This window comes from Gobio gobio (assembly GCF_949357685.1).
Source record: "Gobio gobio genome assembly, chromosome: 20".
Classification (NCBI taxonomy): Eukaryota; Metazoa; Chordata; class Actinopteri; order Cypriniformes; family Gobionidae; genus Gobio; species Gobio gobio.
The window spans coordinates 21,376,545-21,399,545 of record NC_137113.1 but is presented as its reverse complement, the minus strand read 5'-3'; the positions used below and the strand labels follow the sequence as shown (position 1 = coordinate 21,399,545).

General features: G+C 37.4%; 1 protein-coding gene and 1 long non-coding RNA gene across 3 annotated transcripts; both read right to left on the bottom strand.

Moving 5' to 3' along the window:
• On the bottom strand, positions 1-1,120 carry LOC307116706. The gene is made up of 3 exons (XR_013815309.1): positions 912-1,120; positions 659-745; positions 1-547 (listed from the first exon to the last, which is right to left on the bottom strand). It is a non-coding gene; the product is annotated as an uncharacterized lncRNA (long non-coding RNA).
• A 9,128-nt stretch (positions 1,121-10,248) lies between these two features.
• sncgb (synuclein, gamma b (breast cancer-specific protein 1)) lies at positions 10,249-21,454 on the bottom strand. Of its 2 annotated transcripts, none has more exons than XM_079801021.1 (5): positions 21,054-21,454; positions 17,819-17,860; positions 17,601-17,728; positions 13,058-13,105; positions 10,249-11,802 (listed from the first exon to the last, which is right to left on the bottom strand). In XM_079801021.1, exons 1-5 carry the CDS (start codon positions 21,172-21,174, stop codon positions 11,794-11,796), a joined length of 348 nt encoding a protein of 115 aa, XP_079657147.1. In that variant the 5' UTR covers positions 21,175-21,454; the 3' UTR covers positions 10,249-11,793. The 2 variants fall into 2 exon arrangements, with proteins under 2 accessions (XP_079657147.1, XP_079657148.1); XM_079801022.1 differs by having other exon boundaries at positions 17,591-17,728; positions 21,054-21,434.
• Between the last annotated feature and the right edge of the window lie 1,547 nt (positions 21,455-23,001).

Genomic DNA, 23,001 nt, shown 5'->3' with positions numbered 1-23,001 from the left:
GAGTGTTAGCAATGGATTTTATTGATTCTTTGTTTTTCTCATTTTAAAACACGACATCCTGTTTGACAAAATGACTGAAATCACTTTAAACATTTCAAAAGATGGTTAAAATATATAAATGAACTTAAACCGGTTCAAACTCAATCACTAACTGAGCAATGGCTCTTCAGTTCATTTTCACCAAGCATCCTGTTATTTTATTGCCATTGTCTAAATAGTAATTAACCTACTTTCATGCATTCATTTATTCTGAAAGTGCTTTTTATACAGATGTTACAGAGCTCAAAAAGGTACTGCAAGACAGAAAGTTATCTGGTTCAGACATCACCTTTTTCTAGATGACAAAATGCGCAGTGCTGAAAGTTAGAAGATAATTGAAGAAGGGTCCAGTTGGCATACAGCGATGAGTGAGTGAGTGAGAGAGTGAGAGTTCATGTTCAAAGTATTCAGGTTCACTTGAGCAGGCCCTTCCCAAAGGCCAATGCCTGATCAGCTGCAGCGTCTGTAGCAGCTTTGCCGACTGCGCCGCTCAACATATCGCCAATGCCTAAACAGACAGAATGTGTTGATCAGAGAGTTGAACTGGATGAATATGGTAGTGGAAGAGTTTAAGATTATCTTCCATGGGGCTCTTTTTAAAAGAAAAGTAAAATATTACCTCCTCCCGCTTTCGGGTCTTTTGCACCTCCTGCCTTTTTCTTGTCTCCTCCCATCATTGCTCCAACTTTCTCTTTGGCCACGCCAGCTGATGAAAAATATACAAGAGTTAATGATCTTGTCTGTTCATGTTAGGTAAGGTTAGCTGTAAATTACAGAAATTACTAGCATGCGCCACAACTAAATGACATTGGTTTTCAGGCATCAATTTCAGGTTACAACCTTGCAGGTTATAAAATATGTTTCTTACTTACCAGCCTTATCGATTACTTTGTCCACATGCTTATCCATTTTCGTGTCTTGATGTCAGTCAGGAACTGTGCATGTGCATCAGAGACACTTGTATTTATAGGGTGTTTTGTTAACATATTTTCACACACCCCAAATTGTGAGGAACACCCACTCAAAATCATCCACCTTTCTAGCATTCTTTATCTCTGTCACTCCATGTCCACATAAAAGGAGCATTCAGAGCTGGGGAAAGTGTTTTCATCAACCCATTTAATTGCTAAAACAAGGCGTTTAACTTCAACAGTAACCCCTCAGGGTCAGAAGTATAGTGTTTGTACTTTAATCAGGGCATGGCATCGGACACGTTACTATTGTAGTACAGGAAATACACGTTTTTGCTGTTGTTGGAGGAGAATACAGGGTTGCGTGACTCATGATGGAAGCAGTTGAAGACTTTATTATGAGGCAAAATGAGTCAAGCCAAGCTGTTGGTGTTTTTGAGATTTACAGCATCTGACTTTTCTGTCATGTATTTTGATACTAAAAAATTTGTTCATTTTTAGTGGATTTGTTGAAATTCACGTGCTATCGGAATTATCGTAAATAGGAGTTTCCTAGGCCCTCTGATGTCGTGTTTACCACTGGGAAGTTCGGAAATAATTTTGATACCTAAATTCCAGTGATGGGTGTACCATAATCTTTTAACACGGTGGCGGGGAGAACTACTGCTGTGACGGGTACGATTTAAAAACAGCTAGATCGTCTTGTCATTAATGTAGGCTAGTGCATATAGCCTATATGAGTAATCATTTGAAGCGTATTATATGTTTTATACACAGCGAAAATAGCCTGCATTTGACCGAAATCTGAATGTTTATGGTTGTCAGTGCATTTGACACTACATATTATTTTGGTTGTAATAAGATTTTCCCAATTAATAGGCAAGACTAAACCTGGTGTCCTCCATGATTCCTGTTCATTTCGACAACAAAGCACTTGAATGCAACAAGCTCGCAGGCTAATCACTTCTGAAGTGGGAATTATTACATTTCCGATAGCACGTGAAGGCAGCATTAGACCACACTGTAAATTTAAAGGAGAGCAATATTACAATATTAAAATCTAGGAAAATGGGCGAATTTTAAATAATTTAACTACTTTGGTTGGAGTGACTATTGCTATTTTTTCCATATGCTTTGTAATACCTTCTAACATAAAGAGCCACATTTGAGACCACAATGAAAATCTAAGATTCAAAATTAAAATCAAGGAGAGATTTTGACCACAAAACAACAACAATTGAAACCAGTATAACATTGACTAAATGAATGAGAAATATTTAAGATCATTAGGCCTAGTCGTTTCTCAAATAAGCCAATTATTGATATTGGCCACGTAACCTTCTTTGTGCCAAAGGTCAGATTTCTCCAGGTACTTCAAATAAATACTATAGTATTACCATGCTAGTTGTCCAAAAACATTTTAAACAATGGCACTTTTTGGCACAAGTTCATAGTAGTGTTGACGAACATTTTTCGTCATATTTTTTTTGTTAACAAAATTAACACTAGTTCATAGTGACATGCAATGAAATAAAAAAAAAAAAAACATTATAATTAACTGACTAAATAATTACTGGTTCTCCAAAGAACTTGAAATAGTGGTACATAATGGTACAAAACTGTTTTGTAGGCATTACTTAATCAATAGTTGGTTAAAATTAAAAATAATAATAATAATCAAAAAGACAGATAACCAAGCATGTGTAAAGCCTCTTGTTTCATTTATTTTTATTATTATTATTATTTTATAGTTTTTTCAAAACAGAAACTATAGATTTTTCCATTTTTTAGATATGTTTAAAGTAGTGTTTATAGCTCTATTCAACAATGTTCTCACTAACCAGCAGTTTGCTCTGTGTACTGGGTGTGTGCTGATGGATCCCTAAAGCGTGATGTCCTAAAGGAGTGGTGGATAATTGCTGCGGTCTGTATGAATGTGTTTTGGCTTGATGTTTGTTTGCTGAATAGCAGTTCAGATCTTGCTAATAAAAGCTTTATGTGCGGTTCATTAACCCATCATCCCCAAATTCCACTGGCATAATCAGGGAAACAATATAGGATGAACAATAATTCATAATTTTTGCCTCCAAATACAGCATGTCTCTATTATGATCAAATATATTTATCTGTAAATTATATTTAATTTCAGAAACTACATGCTAGTACATGCTTTATCTTTGCTAGTCTCCACTCTACCCTCCATTGATGGTGTCCAGCAGCGTTGGTCAGTTAACAACGCTACTAACTTCACAATTTACATGTGAATTTAACAATAGCATTTCCAGTAACAAGCTGTTTGTTCCAAGAAATGAAAATGCTAGAGGGCATTTAGTGTGTAGAGCATTTAAACAAGTAGGCCTATACCAAGTAAATGAGCTGAAGGCAAAGAACAGTATAAGGTTTGTTGTGATGAACAAAAATATGAATTAAGGAGTTTTCATATTCCTTTTTGTGAGTAAGGCCAAAACTGTATGCAATAAAATATGTTCTATAATATACATAGTGCTCATCGCTCTGGAATACTTGATTCTGAATGGTCTTACAGTGTTCTTGATGCGATTTAAACACAATTATCATGAAAGATGGCAAACAATTATTGATGCCTGAGGAAGCGACAACATATAAAGCAATAATGGTAACACTACAAGAAGGTTTCATTAGTTGAATCACTTTTACAGCATCTATTATCTTGAAGAACCAGTCATCATTATTAATGCATTATTTAGTTGTATTTGTTAACATTAGTTAATGCACTGTAAACTAACATGAACAAAAAATGTACAGCAGTATTTGTAACGTTAACAAAGATTAACAAATACAGTAACAAATGTATTACTCATGGTTAGTTCATGTTAGTTAATACATTAACTAATGTTAACAAATGTAACCTTACTGGAAAGCATTACCTCAATAATATATAAACCTTTGAAAAGTCTAATGTGCAATTTGTTATGTTTTGTTGTCTTGTGCAATATATATATATATATATATATTAGGGCTGGGTAAAAAAATATAGATTTCTCGATGTTAATCAATTCTCACTTTTACAAAACAATATGGATTCTTAAATCCCAAGAATCGATTAGTCATCCTGTTTTCAGTTAATTAATTAAATAAACATGCGGGCGGTGCACGAACGCGGACGGCCGAAGTATACCCGGGCCTTAACAGCGCCAATAACGAGATAAACAAGAATGAGCATCTGAAATTGTGTTAAAAGATACAGGACAATTTACCGTAATCCGTATCATGCCACATAGAATAGCTCAATCAGTGTTTCAACCGCAGAAAGACATTAGTAAAACGGCTTGTAAACAATGTCATGTAAGGTCACATTTAGCATAGCCTACCTCAGAAAAACCACAGGCTATCCAGTGTCCATAAACTCTTTAGTCAGCTAGAAAAATGAACTCTAGAGAGGAGCATTTTGCTAATTATATGCACCACATTACATAGGCTATTCATCGTCATTTTTAATGTTCTTCAATATTTAAATCAGTTCATTTTTAATACCTTCAATATTATAGTCGGCTAATGTAGTATCAACTGAATCCCATGGTTTACAACATTAGTTCAGAGATTTGTTTTCCTTGAGAAAATTTGCCATGTATTATATTTTCAAAATAATCGATATTGAATTGAATCGAAAATCGAAACAAATTGTGAAATTTGTGTCAATACCCAGCCCTGATCTATCTATCTATCTATCTATCTATCTATCTATCTATCTATCTATCTATCTATCTATCTATCTATCTATCTATCTATCTATCTATCTATCTATCTATCTATCTATCTATCTACACTGTTAGACATTTATAAGAGATTTTACAGTAACTTACTGGCAACACTGTTGCCAGTAAGTTACTGTATTTGAGATTTACAGTACAATAACCGCATTTCAGTTTACAGTAACTACATGTTACTGTAATTTTGTAATACAGTACTGTTACTGTAAACCTTGGTTAACAGTGCATTAATCCTAATCCTATTCAATCATTAATACTTACTGAATTACATTAATTCTTATACATTAATCTATCCTACAGAAGTAATCCAAACAGACAATTATTATGAAATATACAATTCTTTATTTAAAACATTTTAAGTGCTTTAACTTAAACATGTAAATGTGTGGAAAAAGTTCACTTTAAAACATCCTTGAATCAAATCTTTTCAGAAAATCATGTATAAAAGTAATCAGAGTGCATTCAATATCACTTATTTTACATTTAATTTACATTTATGCATTTGGCAGACGACTTGCATTGCATTCAAGATACACATTTTACATTTTGTCAGTTCTTGCTTTCCCTGGGAATTGAACCCATGACCTTGCTAGTGCCACACACTGTATGAGCTAAAATTTTAAAAACTCTGCAGAAAATAGTTGGTAGAATACTGTAAATAGTTGGTTGAAGAATACTGTAACTTTGGTGCAAAATACACATATACATGAATAAAATATAAACAAAGAGCAAATGAATTCTGAAACAAGTTATTACAACACAACACAAACACAAGTTTCATGTCTGTACCGATCTGTGCCATCTTCCACATTGGATGATTTCAAACAGGAACCAGGATTCTGCTCCATTATGGCAAGAAGTCCCTCTAGATAAGAATGATATGAAGTTAGTCATACAATTTGAGTATACACAAACTTTTTACACTGTTGGAATTTAATAAAGAATAATAATCCCATTACAATTCATCATAATGGTAAAATACTATTTTATAGACAGTTAACACTTTGAGGTACACCTAGCTCAACGTATGCTGTCTAGTCTAATCCAGTCCTGCAATGCCTTCATGAAGATGTGAAATGAAATGTTCAGTTTTTGTTTTATCTGGTGATTCAATGTTATGAATATTTTGAAGAATGTACTTTGTAGTTATGCTGAACCTGATTGCATATTAGAGAGGTGTCTGTTATTTAGCTTAACAAAATTAATATTGAGTAAAAAACTAAAGGAAACTGTTAGTACATAATAGTAGCAGCAGCACAAACTACATGCTCCAAAAAAGTAATATTACTGAATCACCTCAACATGATTTCACAAACTATTTAATCAAAAACAACAATGTAACCTTTTATTGCAGGATGGATTACATGTATACTGCATTAGCTTTAGTAAGGTATCCTCAAACTTAATGCTACATTCACACGGGGCACCGGCGTTAAATCTTCTCATTTACTCTGAATGGGTGACGTCATGCGTTGCTGAACTGAATTGTCGGTTCCATCCCGCGCGTCGCTTTACTCACGTTGCAAGCGGCAGAAGTTGAAAGGTGTGTTCGACATCAGCTGTGGCCGGATGCAACCAATCGGCGAGAGTAGCCACGTGCAGGCGGGGAGGAGCTGCAAACGGAGACGTGAAGTCTGACACTTTCTGCTTCCCGCAGTGATGCTCTCGTTGTGTTTGCACACTTTATCAGCTGAAGTGAAATAAATGCAATATTTGTCAATACACAGATGTTTCAGAGACATTTTTTGTCATGTAATACTTTATGCACTGCTTAATACAGCGTGTGTTTGTACAAGAATAAAGTTAACATACAAGCCTAAACTATCAATGAAGTGGGGGTCTACATTTTTCATCTGTTTTATTTTGATAAACATGACAATATAATGGCGCAACTACATGAAAAGAGGTTTAACTGTTATAAAAAACAGATTTGTGCGCATTAGAGGAACTGAAGGTTTTAGAATGAACATGAAACACATGTGATCGCTGTCATGCGGAGAATCTGGCCAATCGTGGAACAGCTGTGTCATCATCAAAGTCCGTTCAGTCGCTCTGGAGAAACTGCACCGGCTGTATTAGCGGCTGCTCTCGAATTGCTCTCGCGGTACTTTGATGCCATACGTCACTGTCACGTGGCGTTGGCACTGTCTCAAGTCAGACAACATTTCTAACCGGCATGACGCCCTGTGTGAATGCAGCGTAAGTGTCTGTGTACATTACATATCCTATTAAAAAAGAGTCTCACCTAGTCCAAGTTTTTCCATTCAAACTCCATTAGGTGGCGAAGGAAGGATGACACTCTGTTGTTGATTACAGTTGTCTTCCTGTTCACAACTTCCCCGGTCTTCCGACTCACTCCGGTTTTGGTGGTGCATCTTGTTCCCTCCTCTGGGTTTTTCCTCACGAAAAAAACTTAAAGCAAGAGAAAATTAAGAGAGTAAAGATATTTTAAATTTCATCACCCTTAGTGCCTTTGCTTTAAATGTTTTTGGAAACACTTTAGAATAATGGTCCGTCATTAAACAGATAGTTCACCAAAAAAAAAAGAAGTAAATTCTGTCATTTGCTCGCCCTGTTGTTCTAAACCTTTTAAAGAATGTTTGTAACCAGACAATTTTGAGGCACCATTCACTTCCATAGTAGGAAAAAAATACTATAGAAGTGAATGGTGCCTCAATCTGTTAGGTTACAAACATTCTTCATCTTCTTTTGTGTTCAGAAATGTATTCAGGTTTGCACTTGAGCAACATTATTCTAAAGTTTTGCCATGTTTTTTTTCATAAATTATATTTCATCTGCCAAAATCATCCAAAAATTGTCCAGGACTGCTTAAATTCCAGAAAATAAAATTAGAATCTGTCAGTCCTGGATTATTTTAGTATAATATAATTTATGGGAAAAAAAACATGGTACTTGGCTAGTTACAGCTAAAAAGAGGTGGAAAAACTAAATAATTTTGTGATTCTGTTAAACAGACCCGACTAAAACATACAAGAAAAACTTTGAATTATCAGTAATATGTGGAGAAACAAAGAGTAACGTTACTTACCGAGTTCCAGTGTCGCACAGCACAGACAGGCTCCTGGTATTCTTATCTAAAATGTAAAATAAATAATGTCAATCCAAATGTAAACTTTGCTTGTTAACGACATTATTTTTGCAACTATTGGCCAACGCTAATTTACTAACTAACGTCGTCCTAATGTACGCTTAATATGCTCGATAAACAAAATCTTCATTGTATTTATAAAGTTAATTCTATAAACTCACTAACGTTAAGTCTTTTTAAAAATAAAACGTTAGGTTTATGTTACCTCAGTTTTAGTACCAAAGCTGAAGCAAATGATAACCTAATGTTATGTAAAGTATGTTGTCCGGGGCGTGAGCTCTCTCCTCGGGCAGTAACGTTACACACGACGCTGGCTGCACTGGTTCCTAATCTAAATCAATAAACTCATTTTTTTTAAATAAAGCGTTAGGTTTGCCTCAGTTGTTAGCAGCAAAGTTTAAGAAAATGATAACCTAACGTTATGTAAAGTATGTTGTCCGGACAGTGAGCTCTCTCCTCGGGCAAAACTTACAACGCTGCACCGGTTCCTAATCTAATTCAATAAATTCATAAAACGTTAGGTTTACCTCAGTTTTTAGCACCAATGCTGACAAGCTAAAATTGGGGTGCAGACAACCGCGGCTAGTACAAATCACACTTACCTTGCTTGTTTGCCGTTCTCAAGGGGGATGAAAAAATCTTCGCAGGGTGTCCGGACACAGCTCATATGTTCTCTGGAACCGTGAGCTCTCTCCTCGGGTGAAACTGTCAACGCTGCACTGATGGTTCCTAATATAAATCTAAAGCAAATCCTGTCGATCCCAATTGTGCCAAATAGGCCGTTGTGGTAAATACAGCATTATACTTTATTTTTTAAAAATACAGGAAATCACTGTATTTGGTCTTTGACGTCATAGAAAATACCCATGATGCAACAGGAATTACAGTTATTTACTGTAAAGAGAATTTACAGTATTATACTGGGTGATATATAGTAAATAACTGTACAAATTACAGAAATGTCTAACAGTGTATCTATCTATCTATCTATCTATCTGGATAAATGTGAAAATATGTGCAAACATTTAATTTTAACAGGGCAGTGGTACATACAAATATCCTTCACACACATACACTGATCAGGGGGATGTGTTGGTCCCCCTTTTGCTGCCAAAACAGCCCTGACCCGTTGAGGCATGGACTCCACTAGACCCCTGAAGGTGTGCTGTGGTATCTGTCACCAAGATGTTAGCAGCAGATCCTTTAAGTCCTGTAAGTTGTGAGGTGGGGCCTCCATGGATCGGACTTGTTTGTCCAGCACATCCCACAGATGCTCGATTGGATTGAGATCTGGGGAATTTGGAGGCTTAGTCAACACTTCAACACTTCAAACTCATTGTGCTCCTCAAACCATTCCTGAACCACTTTTGCTTTGTGACAGGGTGCATTATCCTGCTGAAAGAGGCCACAGCCACCAGGGAATACCGTTTCCATGAAAGGCATGGTGTGCAACAATGCTTAGGTAGGTGGTATGTGTCAAATTAACATCAACATGGATGGCAGGACCCAAAGTTTCCCGGCAGAACATTGCCCAAAGCATCACACTGCCTCCGCCGGCATGCCTTCTTCCCATAGTGCATCCTGGTGCCATGTGTTCCCCAGGTAAGCGACACATACTCACCCGGCCATCCACGTAATGATTCATCAGACCAGGCCACCTTCTTCCATTGCTCCATGGTCCAGTTCTGATGCTCATGTGGCCACTGTTGGCCCTTTCGGAGGTGGACAAGGGTCAGCATGGCACCCTGACTGGTCTGCAGCTATGCAGTCCCATACACAACAAACTGCAATGCACTGTGTATTCTGACACCTTTCTATCAGAACTAGCATTAACTTGAGCAATTTTTTACAGTAGCTTGTCTGTTTGATCAGACCACAAAGGCCAGCCTTTGCTCCCCATGTGCATCAATGAGCCTTTGCCGGCCATGACCCTGTCGCCATTTCACCACTGTTCCTTCCTTTGACCACTTTTGATAGATACTGACCATTGCAGACCAGGAACACCCCACAAGAGCTGCAGTTTTGGAAATGCTCTGAACCAGTCATCTAGCCATCACAATGTGAACAAAATGTTCACTTGCTGCCTAATATAGCCCACCCACGAACAGGTGCCGAGATGAAAAGATTCACTTCATATCCTACACACAGATGCTCTTTATTATATATACATAATGTTCCATTATATTCACACTCTTATTCCATTTATTCAAGTTTCATTCCGTATACTCAAACTTCATATTATAAATACAATAATGTCCTGATATATATTTTCTATTTATATCCTACAGATACTGCATGCATGATATGTAAAGAGCTGTATAATAGTTGTTGTGCACTCTATTTTTTTTTGTACAACATACTACATTTACAGTACGTAGTACATTTGTAAAGGACACTTCCAATACCGCCCACAAAATCAAAAATGACACATATTCAACATAGATTTCAACAAAACTCTTTATTTCACTTATACAGTTTATAAAATCAGCTTGCCTGCTTTGATGCCAACATAAAAGATATGTGGGACATTTGTTTGTGTGTGTGTGTGTGTTTGTGTGTGTGTGTTTCAGAGAGAGCAAAGTGAGACAGGCTCAAAGAAAGAAAGCTTGAGAAGAGTGTGTTTTTGTGTTTTGATCCTTTGCTTTGTGTGTGCGTGTGTGTGTATGTGTATGATTATACGAGTGCTGATAAGGCAACATGCAGTCTTCAGTTTTTTGTGGCTTCAAAAAAAGAACAAACTGCAATTCTTTGTCCTAGTTACCTACAGCAGACACAAGCCTGGGGTGGATATGAACACGCCGTTGAGTGAATGGACAGGGATGGGTTTGGGTGGCCATGACGGCAAGGCTAAATGAAGATGAAGACGGTCATCTTATTGGTAAAGATCTACACTTCTTAGCATTCCCTTGGTGAAACACGGTTCCTAGAGTCAGCATATAGCACATTGCTACACAACAGACCAATGACAAACTTTGCAACGTTGCTGTAGTATTGCTTTTACATTGCGGGCATCACAAATTCATGATCGCACACCGACTTCACATGCATTGCAACAAAATCAGGACGAAACAGGATGTGTTTGAAGATTTGATCTATTTTCCACAACATCGAAAGACTGTCTTTTCTTCTCGTCCTAGCAGCCGAAGGATTCAAAAACCCTTTTTCAACAGACAAACTTCACTCAATCCCAAATTAAACCAAATCTCACATGTACAAGCTAATGAAGAGATGCAAGTCTAGCACAGCTACATCAACACGGATAATCTTTTTTTTGTTTTTGTTTTACAGTATATATGTATACAGTATGCGTTCACATTTTGTGAATAAACATATTTGTTCTTACTCTAACAAATCACACGGTAAGTCTATTGGTCAAGCACACAGTAACTCTATTCTGCACACATACTGAACTAAAGGAATGTAATGTATCTCTTAATGTACATACAACTTGTCATTGCGTACATTGCAGCATTTTCAAGACTAAATAAAACGAAACATGGCTACGATCTCACAAAGATCCAGACGCACATTGCTACATGCCCTGATGAAATGAGATGTATTGCTTTTCTTACATTACTGGTCATGCGAGTATCTTTTTTTTTTTTCTCCAGCCATGGTCCTAAAACACCACCTCAACCTCTGATATCAGCCAGTCTGGGCTTCACGGTTCCTGTCCATTTTTTTTGTGTAAGGAGTGAGAGAGGGTGTATGTTTGATTGTGTCTGATGAGGTGTGGACGGGCAGCGGAATGACAATAACACCAGAGAACAGTATGACGACACCACAGAGGAAGAGGAGGGGAAGCGTCACACATCTAAAGGCTACAGGGCTCAGGGAAAGTCTTTTTCAACTCTGGTTTTCCATACAGTCACAAAAAAATATCGGTAACATCTGGAGTCGGGTCGAGGTGAGGCTTTGGAGCAGAAACTCAGAGGTGGAGAGTCAGAGGGAAGAGAGGGGACCGTTTCAGCTTCAGGCCTCTGGACTAATAACCCTGATGAAACGAAAGAAAAATATTGATGTTTAAAACACAGATTAAGTCATTTTTATCTGCACAGACGCTTTGGACACTTTCCTTGGAGAGAGTTCAGAATCAAGTCATTCTTTTTTCTTTTTCAGGAATTGGACAGTGAAATTAAGGGTTTAACCTTTAGAAAATGATCAGGATTGCCTCAGGAGGTCAATTTTCTAGCAATATATAAAGCATTCATTAATATATTGGTAACACTTTACAATAAGGTTGTATTAGTTACCATTAGTTAATGCATTAGTTAACATGAACTAACCATGAACAACACCTCTGTTCAGCATTAGGTAATCTTTGATAACTTTAGTTCATAAAAATCCAGCTGTTCATGGTTTGTTCATGTTAGTTCACAGTGCATTAACTAATGTTAGCAAGATTTTAATAATGCATTAGTAAATGTTGAAATTAACATTAACAAAGATAAATAAATGGTTTATAGGTGCAGTTCATTATTAGTTCATGTTAACTAATGTGGTTAACTAATGTTAACTAATGAACCTTATTGTAAAGTGTTACCAATATATTTTATAATGTAGAATATTATAGATAATTATTATATTATTATATTCACTATACACTAATGTTACATACTACCGTTCAAAACTCTGGGGATTCTAGGATTTTGTTTTTTTAAAAGACAATTCTTTTATTCAGCATGAAATTGATCAAAAGTGACAGCAAAGACATTTAAAATGTTACACATTTTTTTGTTCTTTTGAATTTTCTATCCAGCAAATAATCCTGAAAGGTTATCCACGAAAACTGTTTCCAAAATGTATAATAATAATAATAAGAAGAAATCAGCAAATCAGCATATTAGAATGATCTCTAAAGGATCATGTGACCGTGAAGACTGGAGTAATGATGATGCTGAAAATTCTACTTTGTCATCACAGGAATAAATTACATGATAAAATATATATTAAAATAGAAAACAGTTTTTATAATTTGTAATATTTCACAATATTGTTTTGATTTTTGATCAATTCAATGCAAACTTGATGAGCATAAGAGATTGGTGCTATATAATTGTATTTTATTTTTTAAATACAAGGCTATAAAACATTTGAGGCGGGACAGGCAAAATCCTCAATTTTAAGGGGAGACATACACATTTGTTTAAAACAATTTATGACATGCTCATTTTATGTTAGAAACAAGTTTATCAAAAATAAACAACCTGAATGCTTTTTATGGAAAGTGTTTTTTGCTCTGTTCTTACCTCTCCACCCTCTCCTCCTTCCATGCCGCCCCCATGGGAGAAGTCACCCTGTGGAATACAGATACCATTAATATCCAAGATACAGCTGCTCCTGTCTTTAGATCCATCTGGCATTATATGCAGCAGTGAATCTTCATACGGAGCTCAATGACATTGCTTTTGTCATAGCCATACTAAATAATATCCATTCAGACATGCAGGGATGCAGCACAGCCACAGGCCTCTCAGACACTCCCTGTGAAGAGGGACAGCAGTGTGTTATGACTGCTGTCTCTGCAGAGATGGAGGGAAGGAGGGAGGGTTGTAATCAATGGCCATGGAGTTCCTGTGGAAGGTTAATGCAGCTGGCAGGCACATCTTCTGTCTCTCTCTCTCTCTATTTGTTCTGACTCTGCGGTACAGCTGTGCTGGGCTCTTCTGCTGAGTCACTGTCACTGTCCTCCTCGAAGGACTCTCTGTCTCAGTCTTATCTTTCTTTATACCCAGTCCAATATTTCCTTCCGATCTCGTTTGAGAGATGGATTAAGTTACATTCTGTGGCCTCATCAATAAAACGTGCGCATGAACAGAGTGTGTGTGCGCTAAAATCCACGCCAAAGTTCAGATTTATAAGTTCTAAGCAGGCGTAAGCACTTTTCTTTGTGGCATACATGACAGCAGTCTGAGGACAGCAGCGCCAGGCCTGCAGTCTCAGACCGGTGTTGGGGTGGAGCTTATAGCGTCAGTAAGGGTAGGTTTAGTAGTTGCGAGGGGTTGGGCATTCGTTAAGGTAGAGCTTATTGTTATAGTGAAGGGTAGGGTTAATGGTTGGATTCGCGATTGTCAGCACCACCCTAACTTCCGGTCTGACACTGCTGGCCTGCTTCTGCTGTGACATGTGGTCCTGCAATTCTGCAGTTAGATCTCCTCTAAGCAGCAATAATAATAATACTTGATTTGATCTTGCAGTGTATGTACACTAAAATCCAAGATTTTTTGCGCGCACGTTCATTTTCTCTGAATCACATTCAAGAAATGATCTACGCAACATTTTATAAATGAGGCCCCTGATTACTTAAAATAAAGAGCAATCAGTAAAACCAAGAATGTGAATGTAAATAGGGGACTTTTGATTTTATGATTTTATTGAAGCATAATTGCTCTCTGAAAATCTGTATCATATCTATCATAGTTAAAAAGCGTATGATAAACCCATTTTGAGAATGAAAACTGATCTGTGACTTCCAGAAAAGTTTTTGTACAATGCAGAAGTTTAAGGACTTTTATATATACATTCATAAATACATATTAATGCATGTATTAAATTATGTTTTGAAGGCAGAACATTGGTTCTAAGCCATTATTCCTGACTATTATTGAACATGTTAAAAATTACAAGACCATCATTTAACATTATTTTAAAAAGGATCAAGGAGCAGGGGAAACATGCATTATCCGAGCAGTTAGAAATGCAGAATGCAGAGGCACGCTGCCATTAATAAGCTGCTTTATAGTGTCATTTAATGTGGTCTATCCTGCCAGTTCAGGTAGAAGACATGAAAGAGTGCAGTTAGTTGATGCAATGGGAATGACTGAATTAGACAGGTAAATATAAGGATAGATCTGTCATTTGCTTGTCATTCAGGTCACCCACATGTGTTATTTGAAGATTTGCTTCTCTTGATATTAGTGTAGCACAACAATTCACTTTGTTGTCAGTGACTAAAGCTCAAGTGTTGTGATTGTTAAAGAAGATCTCCACTTTTTTTGAAAATAGGCTCATTATCCAACTCCCCTAGAGTTAAACAGTTGAGATTTACCGTTTTCGAATCCATTCAGCCGATCTCAGGGTCTGGCGGTAGCACTTTTAGCATAGCTTAGCATAGATCATTGAATCTGATTAGACCGTTAGCATCTCGCTCAAAAATTACCAAAGAGTTTAGATGTTTTTCCAATTTAAAACTGGACTCTTCTGTAGTTACATCGTGTACTAAGACCGACGGAAAATGAAAAGTTGTGATTTTCTGGGCCGATATGGCTAGGAACTATTCTCTCATTCCTGCGTAATGATCAAGGAACTTTGCTGCTATACCATGAGTGCAGCGGCGCAATGATGTCATGCAGCGCCTGATAAAAATCCCCAGCACGCTCTGTGCAAGCAGGTTGTCACGTTGGTTATGTTGACGGAAGTTAGCCTATTTTCAGGCGCTGCGTATCATTGCGCCACTGCACCCATGGTACGGCACAAAGTTCCTTGATTATTACGCAGGAATGAGAAAATAGTTCCTAGCCATATCAGCCTAGACTTGTTAGACTAACTTTTCATTTTCCGTCGGTCTTAGTCCACGATGTAACTACAGAAGAGTGGTCATTTTTGAGCGAGATGCTAACGGTCTAATCAGATTCAATGATCTATGCTAAGCTATGCTAAAAGTGCTACTGCCAGATCCACAGATCGACTGAATAGATTTGAAAGCGGTAAAACTCAATTGTTTAACTCTAGGGGAGTTGGAAAATGAGCCTATTTTCAAAAAAAGTGGAGTGTTCCTTTAACTAAAACTTAACTGATTCATTCATTTTCATTAATTGGAATATAGCTGAAAACTTAAAAGCTTATAGCTTTAAAAACTTAAAGAAACATATATTAAATTAGAAACAAAATATTAGTTATATATCTGCTCACTTGAGTTCTGTGCAGAAGTAGAGCTTTCTTTTCAGCAAATTACTGAACACTGACAGATCATTAACTTAATGGGAACTGATGAGAATCCAGGTAATCAATGCAGCCATTCGGTCTCATTATGCACAATGAAGAGAATGACTCCAGTGGGGATTGAATGAAGGTAACTGAACTTTGCTGTTATATGGATGGTTGCACACATTTGACCCATCCGTGTGTTGTGTGTCATACAGCGTTCAGCTAGATTTAAAGCTCAGTCTCATATGCAGCATGGAGAATATGCCACATTCACAGGCTATATACTAGCACATTTCTTTCTACAACATACTAAACCACCATTCCCAACCCCATTTAATAAGCACCTCATATAAAGCCTCATCCTGTCAACAGCATTATTGTACAGGGGGGAAAACAAACAGAATATGTTAGACACAAAATACAGCATTTCTACAGCAGCTAATTGATATAGTGCAGTATTATCAAACAAAAGTGTCTTTTGTGGTTAACCCAGGTTAGACATAGATCCCTTAGGCTAGATTTAAGTAATTTAAAGGTCTTTGAAATGCAATACACATGAAAGATTAAACCGAAAGATAATGTTAAAGGGTTAGTTCACCCAAAATGGAAATTCGGTCATTAATTACTCACCCTCATATCGTTCTAAACCTGCAAGACTTTCGCTTATCTTCTGAGCACAAATTAAGATCTTTTTGATGAAATTTGAGAGCTTTCTGTCCTTACATTGACAGCTACGCAACTACCACTTTGACGCTTTAAAAAGTTTATGAAGAGATCGCTATGAATTTTTTTAGTCCAATTTTACTGAAGTGACATTCATTGTCAGTGTTGGGAAGGTTACATTTGGAAATGTAATAGGTTACAGAATACAAGTTACCCTATTTAAAATGTAATAAGTAGTGTAACTATTTCATTACTTTATTAAAGTAAAGTAACTGATTACATTTGGATTACTTTTCTATTTTCCAGCACTGGAACACATTTTTAACACTCGCCATGGTGGCAACTCTCAGACAGGTTTGAGTCTAAAGCTTTCAGCCGCAATATGGATTGATGTAAAAATTCAAACAAGAGAGCCAATCAAAAGCATCAGAATAACATCGCTTTACTAAACAGCCTTTAAATGGCAGGAGACACTGTGCACATAATAACAGACAAAGCAACAAATTAATATTATTCAACGTATCCTAGCTTTTTACAGAAAATATTCAGATGTAACCCTAACCCTTCAGATGTAACCCCCTTTGTAATAATTAACATTTTCATAAGTAACTGTAACTGATTACAGTTACATTTATTTTGTAATTAATTTACGTAATCTAGTTACTCACCAACACTGTTTAAGGTTGATTATTCACATATAAACATTCATCAACGCACACATCAGTTGTGGTAAACAGAAGTGTGTTCGCTTGACATTTTGAGCTTCTACAAGAGGTTTGTTCTCGCGAGTCAAGCAGCTTCTGCTTATGTTCGCTGGTCAATGTTTACATGTGAATAAATTAATCTGTTCATCATAGCGATCATGTCTCTTCAGAAAATCTGGACTGAAACATTCGATTCTTATGGATTAGTTTGGCGTTCTCTTTATGAACTTTTTGAAGCATCAAAGTGGTAGTTGCGTAGCTGCCAATGGAGGGACAGAAAGCTCTCAGATTTCATCAAAAATATCTTCATTTGTGTTCCGAAGATGAACTAAAGTCTTAGGGGTTTGGAACGTCATGAGGGTGAGTAATTAATAACAGAATTAATTACATTTTTGGGTGAACTATCCCTGTAATTAAAAAAATGTCAATTCTTGGGTCATGTAAAAGAAGAAAGGGCGACATCTTGTGCCAGTGGAGAACCGAAAGAGCAATAACTCACCGGGTTAACCATGCCGGTTGATGCACCCACATTCTCCAGCCCCTCTGCTGTCTTCTGTCCCATTTCATTAGCGCTGCCTACCGCTGTTTCACCCACAATATTCGCCTGGTCGGTGGTCCTGTGGGCAACTGTGAGGGGCGATTTTACAGATAGTGGGTGTAAATAACTTCTCAGTTCTCAATTTCTATTTTATAAAGAGGCACACATTAATTTCTCACCTGTGTTTACGCCTGACACCACTCCCTCCTTTGTCTTGTTGCCTGAAACATGAGAAATAAACATGAAATGTTCTTTATGAGATTGATACAACAACCCTATTTTCCAACTATACAGAAGAATGAGCTCCATGTGAAAGCACAAAGAGGAAAATCCATCCTAATTATGGACGTTCTGAGCAGGGGTGTAGCACAAAATCCTGGGCCCTATGCATAGGCAGTCCTGATGGGCCCCCATGTTCCATGTTAAAATATATTCCAGACTTTTCAAAGGGCCCTCTCCCTAGACGGGGCCCTGGGTAGTCAGGTCCACTTCCCCCCCCACTACCACGCCCATGGTTCTGAGTCAAAATGTGAAATACTCTACGGTTCAAAAATGTGGGGGTTGTACGTTTTTGTCTTTGAAAGAAGCCTCACCAAGGCTGCATTTGTTTGATCAAAAATACAGTAAAAAATAGTGATATATTATTACAAGTTTAAATAACTTTTCTAATTATTATCAATGTTGACAATAGTTGTGCTGCTTAATATTTTTGTGGAACTCTTTGATGAATAGAAAGGTACATTTAATGCATTCTTACTTAATAAAAGTATGCTCTTTTTTTACTCTTTAAAAAATAAAATAAAAATCTTTCTACCCCAAACTTGAATGTTAGTGTAAATAGTTTGTACATAGATACGGTGATAATAGGCAATGGTTTTAGAACAGCATGAATAGCTTATATATAGGCATTATGCATGTATGCATGTATGGATGTATGGATGTATGGAGGGATTTGTAATTCAATAAAAATTAAACACTATCAGCAGAGTACACACAGACAAATTTCCAACAATATGCAACATACCTGAGACATCAAGACATCTACAAAATGCAAATTAAGTTTCATGTTTAAGCAATCTAACTCATCATTTAATCATGTGTATGTCTCTATTCACAGGTGATAGATGACTATACAGATCAGAGGGGAATTCCAGCACCACTTTAAAGCTGATAAGAAACCAAATACTTCATTAACAGACACTACACGCTTCAAAGAGTTTGTCTGTCAGTCTACATCTACCCTCAATATCATTCTATTACACAGATTAGAGCGTTGCTGTCATCACACATTTAAAAATTCAACACAAAGGACATCATTTCAGCTTGTCCGTTGTTAGTGCAGTCTAAGCAGATGTCAAAATTGTGTAATATTTGGATGCAACCTGCTTCCATAATCCAGTGTGTCTTCAATTTATTCTTATTTTTCAATCTCTATTCTTAGAGAGTTCTCTTCTTTCTCCATCCATCTCTGTCTTTCTTCGTGTGAAAGCATAGGTTTGAGTAGTTTCTGCATGGCTGAGCACATCTGCTCCCCTGCAGTCTTTCTGTGTGTGCCTTAAAGGAGATCTCTTTATATATGGCAGTCTATCTGCACTGTTTGCTTTTCAAATACACATGATCTGTTTGTTGGAGAAATCTGAGCTGCTTGTAGATAAAGTGTCTGCAATATCAGTTGCAGTCGAGGAGATCAGCGTATGGTACTGCGTCATACGCTGATGCTGATGACACTGCATCTTCAGAAAATACAGTCCCGGATCAAAGGCCATTCACAGTACCAAACGCAGTAGCCTTTTCACTCATGAACGGAGAATAAGTAACCTGCCTTTGTAACAATCAACCTGAGTAGTGACTTCACACCCTAGTGCACACAATGCCATATAAGCACTCTGAAGCCTCCTGACAAAACATACACTTTGGGGAGAGGAGATTTGCAGGCCTGTGACCTCTGCACAGGTGACCTTGGTGGAGGAGTGCTTAGAAAGATTACATCGCACCCAAATGCATGCTGGGTTGATTGTTGATCTGATTGGATTAGGTAAGATTACCACTGTCGATTTATATGTGATGATTATTGCATTGAGGAGTTAATGTGTTTTCTGGAATGCTCTATGGTGTGTAGGTCATTTTGAGACGCTGTCTATTAAATTTGCCATGCAATGAATCCTATATAGTCATCTTTTGCGTTGAACTGTGCTTGTAGTTTGTATTTTCTGTCTCCGTCGTCTGTCATGTTCGCCTTATTATGCCATCTGTTCATTTTTGTTGTGATGAGCATAAGCAGACGCTATGGGGCCACAAGCCTATGATATAACACTGAGCACTGCACCTAATTTCTCCATCTCTCTCTCTACGGTGGCATAGGGAGAGGATGAGGGTTAGTCATCACAGTCCACTCACAACCAGGCAAATCCTGCTGCATCGGCACACGCTTGCTATCACATACACATACGCATGGAGACAGCAAGCACAGAGAGGGAGGGAGTAAATGCTGCAGTGCTCAGCTGATCCGCTCTTCATGCCCCCCCTTACTTTCTCTCTCGTTCACATGCACATAAACAACAGTTTATAGTGCATGCAGGATGAAATAATGTACAGACTGTTAGTTAATGCAGAGAGAATTATCGTATTGTATTGGAGAGATAAATAACGGGTATTTCTCTTATGCACATGCACATGCACATGAATGCATGCACAGGAGTAAAAAGCAAATATCTGCCTAAAAATGGCCTTTCTACGCCATTGTAGTGCACAGTGTATTTTTATGCATAAATAATAAATTAGTAACGGCACCAAATCTTGTTACTATACTTTGTTATATTAATTATGTTATATTATAATGTGAGAATATTTGACTTTATTAAATGAAATAGAAGCAAAATAATTAAGTTTTTTGTAATTAAGTGTAACTGTGCAAAATAAATTGTTAAAAAAAACATCTATTTAATTTATTTATAAAAGAAATCTGAAATATAAGGGCACATATTGTCATTGTATTTATGAGCTTTTACTTTGTCCTGTTTAGGTCTGCACTACCATCACTCTCTCCTTCACCACACCCCATGTTTCATTCCCTGCACCATTTTGGCAGCATTGTTTTTTGTTTGTTTTTTATCATTCATGAATCTCACATTTGCAGTTGCCTCCATCTGCACTCTCAAAGCTCTTCAGCAAACTAGAGCACAACCTCACTAAGACCATCCTCTCCTCAAAATACACACACTCACACACACACACACACACACACTCATATCCTAATGGAATGCAGGCACATCCATCACATTTGCATTAAATCCATTGGGAATAATTGCAAAGACCTTTACAGAACACAGCTATTTTTACCACTGTCAGTGCTACATTATTTTCCCTGCGTGGAACACACACACACACAGACTAGCAGCAAACATCTGCACTTACCCACATACATGACCCCTTCCTTGGTCCTGAGAGCTGCCTCTTCAACCCCAGCTTTAGTTTTCTCAGCGGCGGCCACCACTCCTTCCTTGGCCATGGAGAATCCCTTCATTAGTACATCCATCCTGGACGTTGAGTTTGACTATGGTGCTCTGCAGACGGACTGGGCCTGGCAGGGTTTGCAAGGACTGACGGTGTCTGGCTATATGCTGAAGTTTCAGATGACAGAAGAGAGGAATACAGAGAGATTCTGTGCCGGGACAGACGGATACACGGACACCCTGGACAGAGAGCAGTAGAATGAGAGCGAGAAAGAGAGAGAGAGGCGAGCAGGCGCAAGAGAACAGGATGCAGAGAGACAGAACCTGCTGGATGCTGCAGTGCATTTAAGTCGTGCTGCGGCTACAGCCTCCACCCACACCCCCTCCACACACACACACACGGCAGACACGCACTGCTTCTCACAGCAATGTCGAACAGACTGATTACATATTTATTACGCTCTAGCCAGCAGTGCATTAAAAAACCCAGATGATTTTTACAATTTTTGCCATCCTCTTGCACCTTGGGGACATGTGTTCTGCCTCAAAAAGGTTGTTTATAGATTTATGGTAATGAATTTAAGTGTATAAACGTTCTTATCATTACCACAAATATATTTGTGTAATATGTATAATAATATAATTAATGTATAATATAATACAATACATTATAATATATAATTAATATAGTATAATTAATATCATATAATAATTATATACATTTCTTATAATTAGAATATAATTATTATAATATAAAAAATTGTATAGTGTATATTGTTTTATGCGTGTATAAATATTAATATTATGTATACTATATTATATTGTATACAGCATGTAAATATAATATAATAGCCTATAAATTTGCATAATCATATTTTTTACATAAAGTTTTGTATATATATATATATATATATATATATATATATATATATATATATATATATATATATATATATACACATATATTTTATATCTGTGTTTGACCCCCTTTCGCCTTCAGAACTGCCTTAATTCTACGTGGCATTGATTCAACAAGGTGCTGAAAACATTCTTTAGAAATGTTGGCCCATATTGATAGGATAGCATCTTGCAGTTGATGGAGATTTGTGGGATGCACATCCAGGGCACGAAGCTCCCGTTCCACCACATCCCAAAGATGCTCTATTGGGTTGAGATCTGGTGACTGTGGCGACCATTTTAGTACAGTGAACTCATTGTCATGTTCAAGAAACCAATTTGAAATGATTCGAGCTTTGTGACATGGTGCATTATCCTGCTGGAAGTAGCCATCAGAGGATGGGTACATGGTGGTCATAAAGGGATGGACATGGTCAGAAACAATGCTCAGGTAGGCCGTGGCATTTAAACGATGCCCAATTGGCACTAAGGGGCCTAAAGTGTGCCAAAAAAACATCCCCCACACCATTACACCACCACCACCAGCCTGCACAGTGGTAACAAGGCATGATGAATCCATGTTCTCATTCTGTTTACGCCAAATTCTGACTCTGACCATCTGAATGTCTCAACAGAAATCGAGACTCATCAGACCAGGCAACATTTTTCCAGTCTTCAACTGTCCAATTTTGGTGAGCTCGTGCAAATTGTAGCCTCTTTGTCCTATTTATAGTGATACTTCACAAATGCTTTGCTGCATACCTCGGTTGTAACGAGTGGTTATTTCAGTCAAAGTTGCTCTTCTATCAGCTTGAATCAGTCGGCCCATTATCCTCTGACCTCTAGCATCAACAAGGCATTTTCGCCCACAGGACTGCTGCATACTGGATGTTTTTCCCTTTTCACACCATTCTTTGTAAACCCTAGAAATGGTTGTGCGTGAAAATCCCAGTAACTGAGCAGATTGTGAAATACTCAGACCGGCCCGTCTGGCACCAACAACCATGCCACGC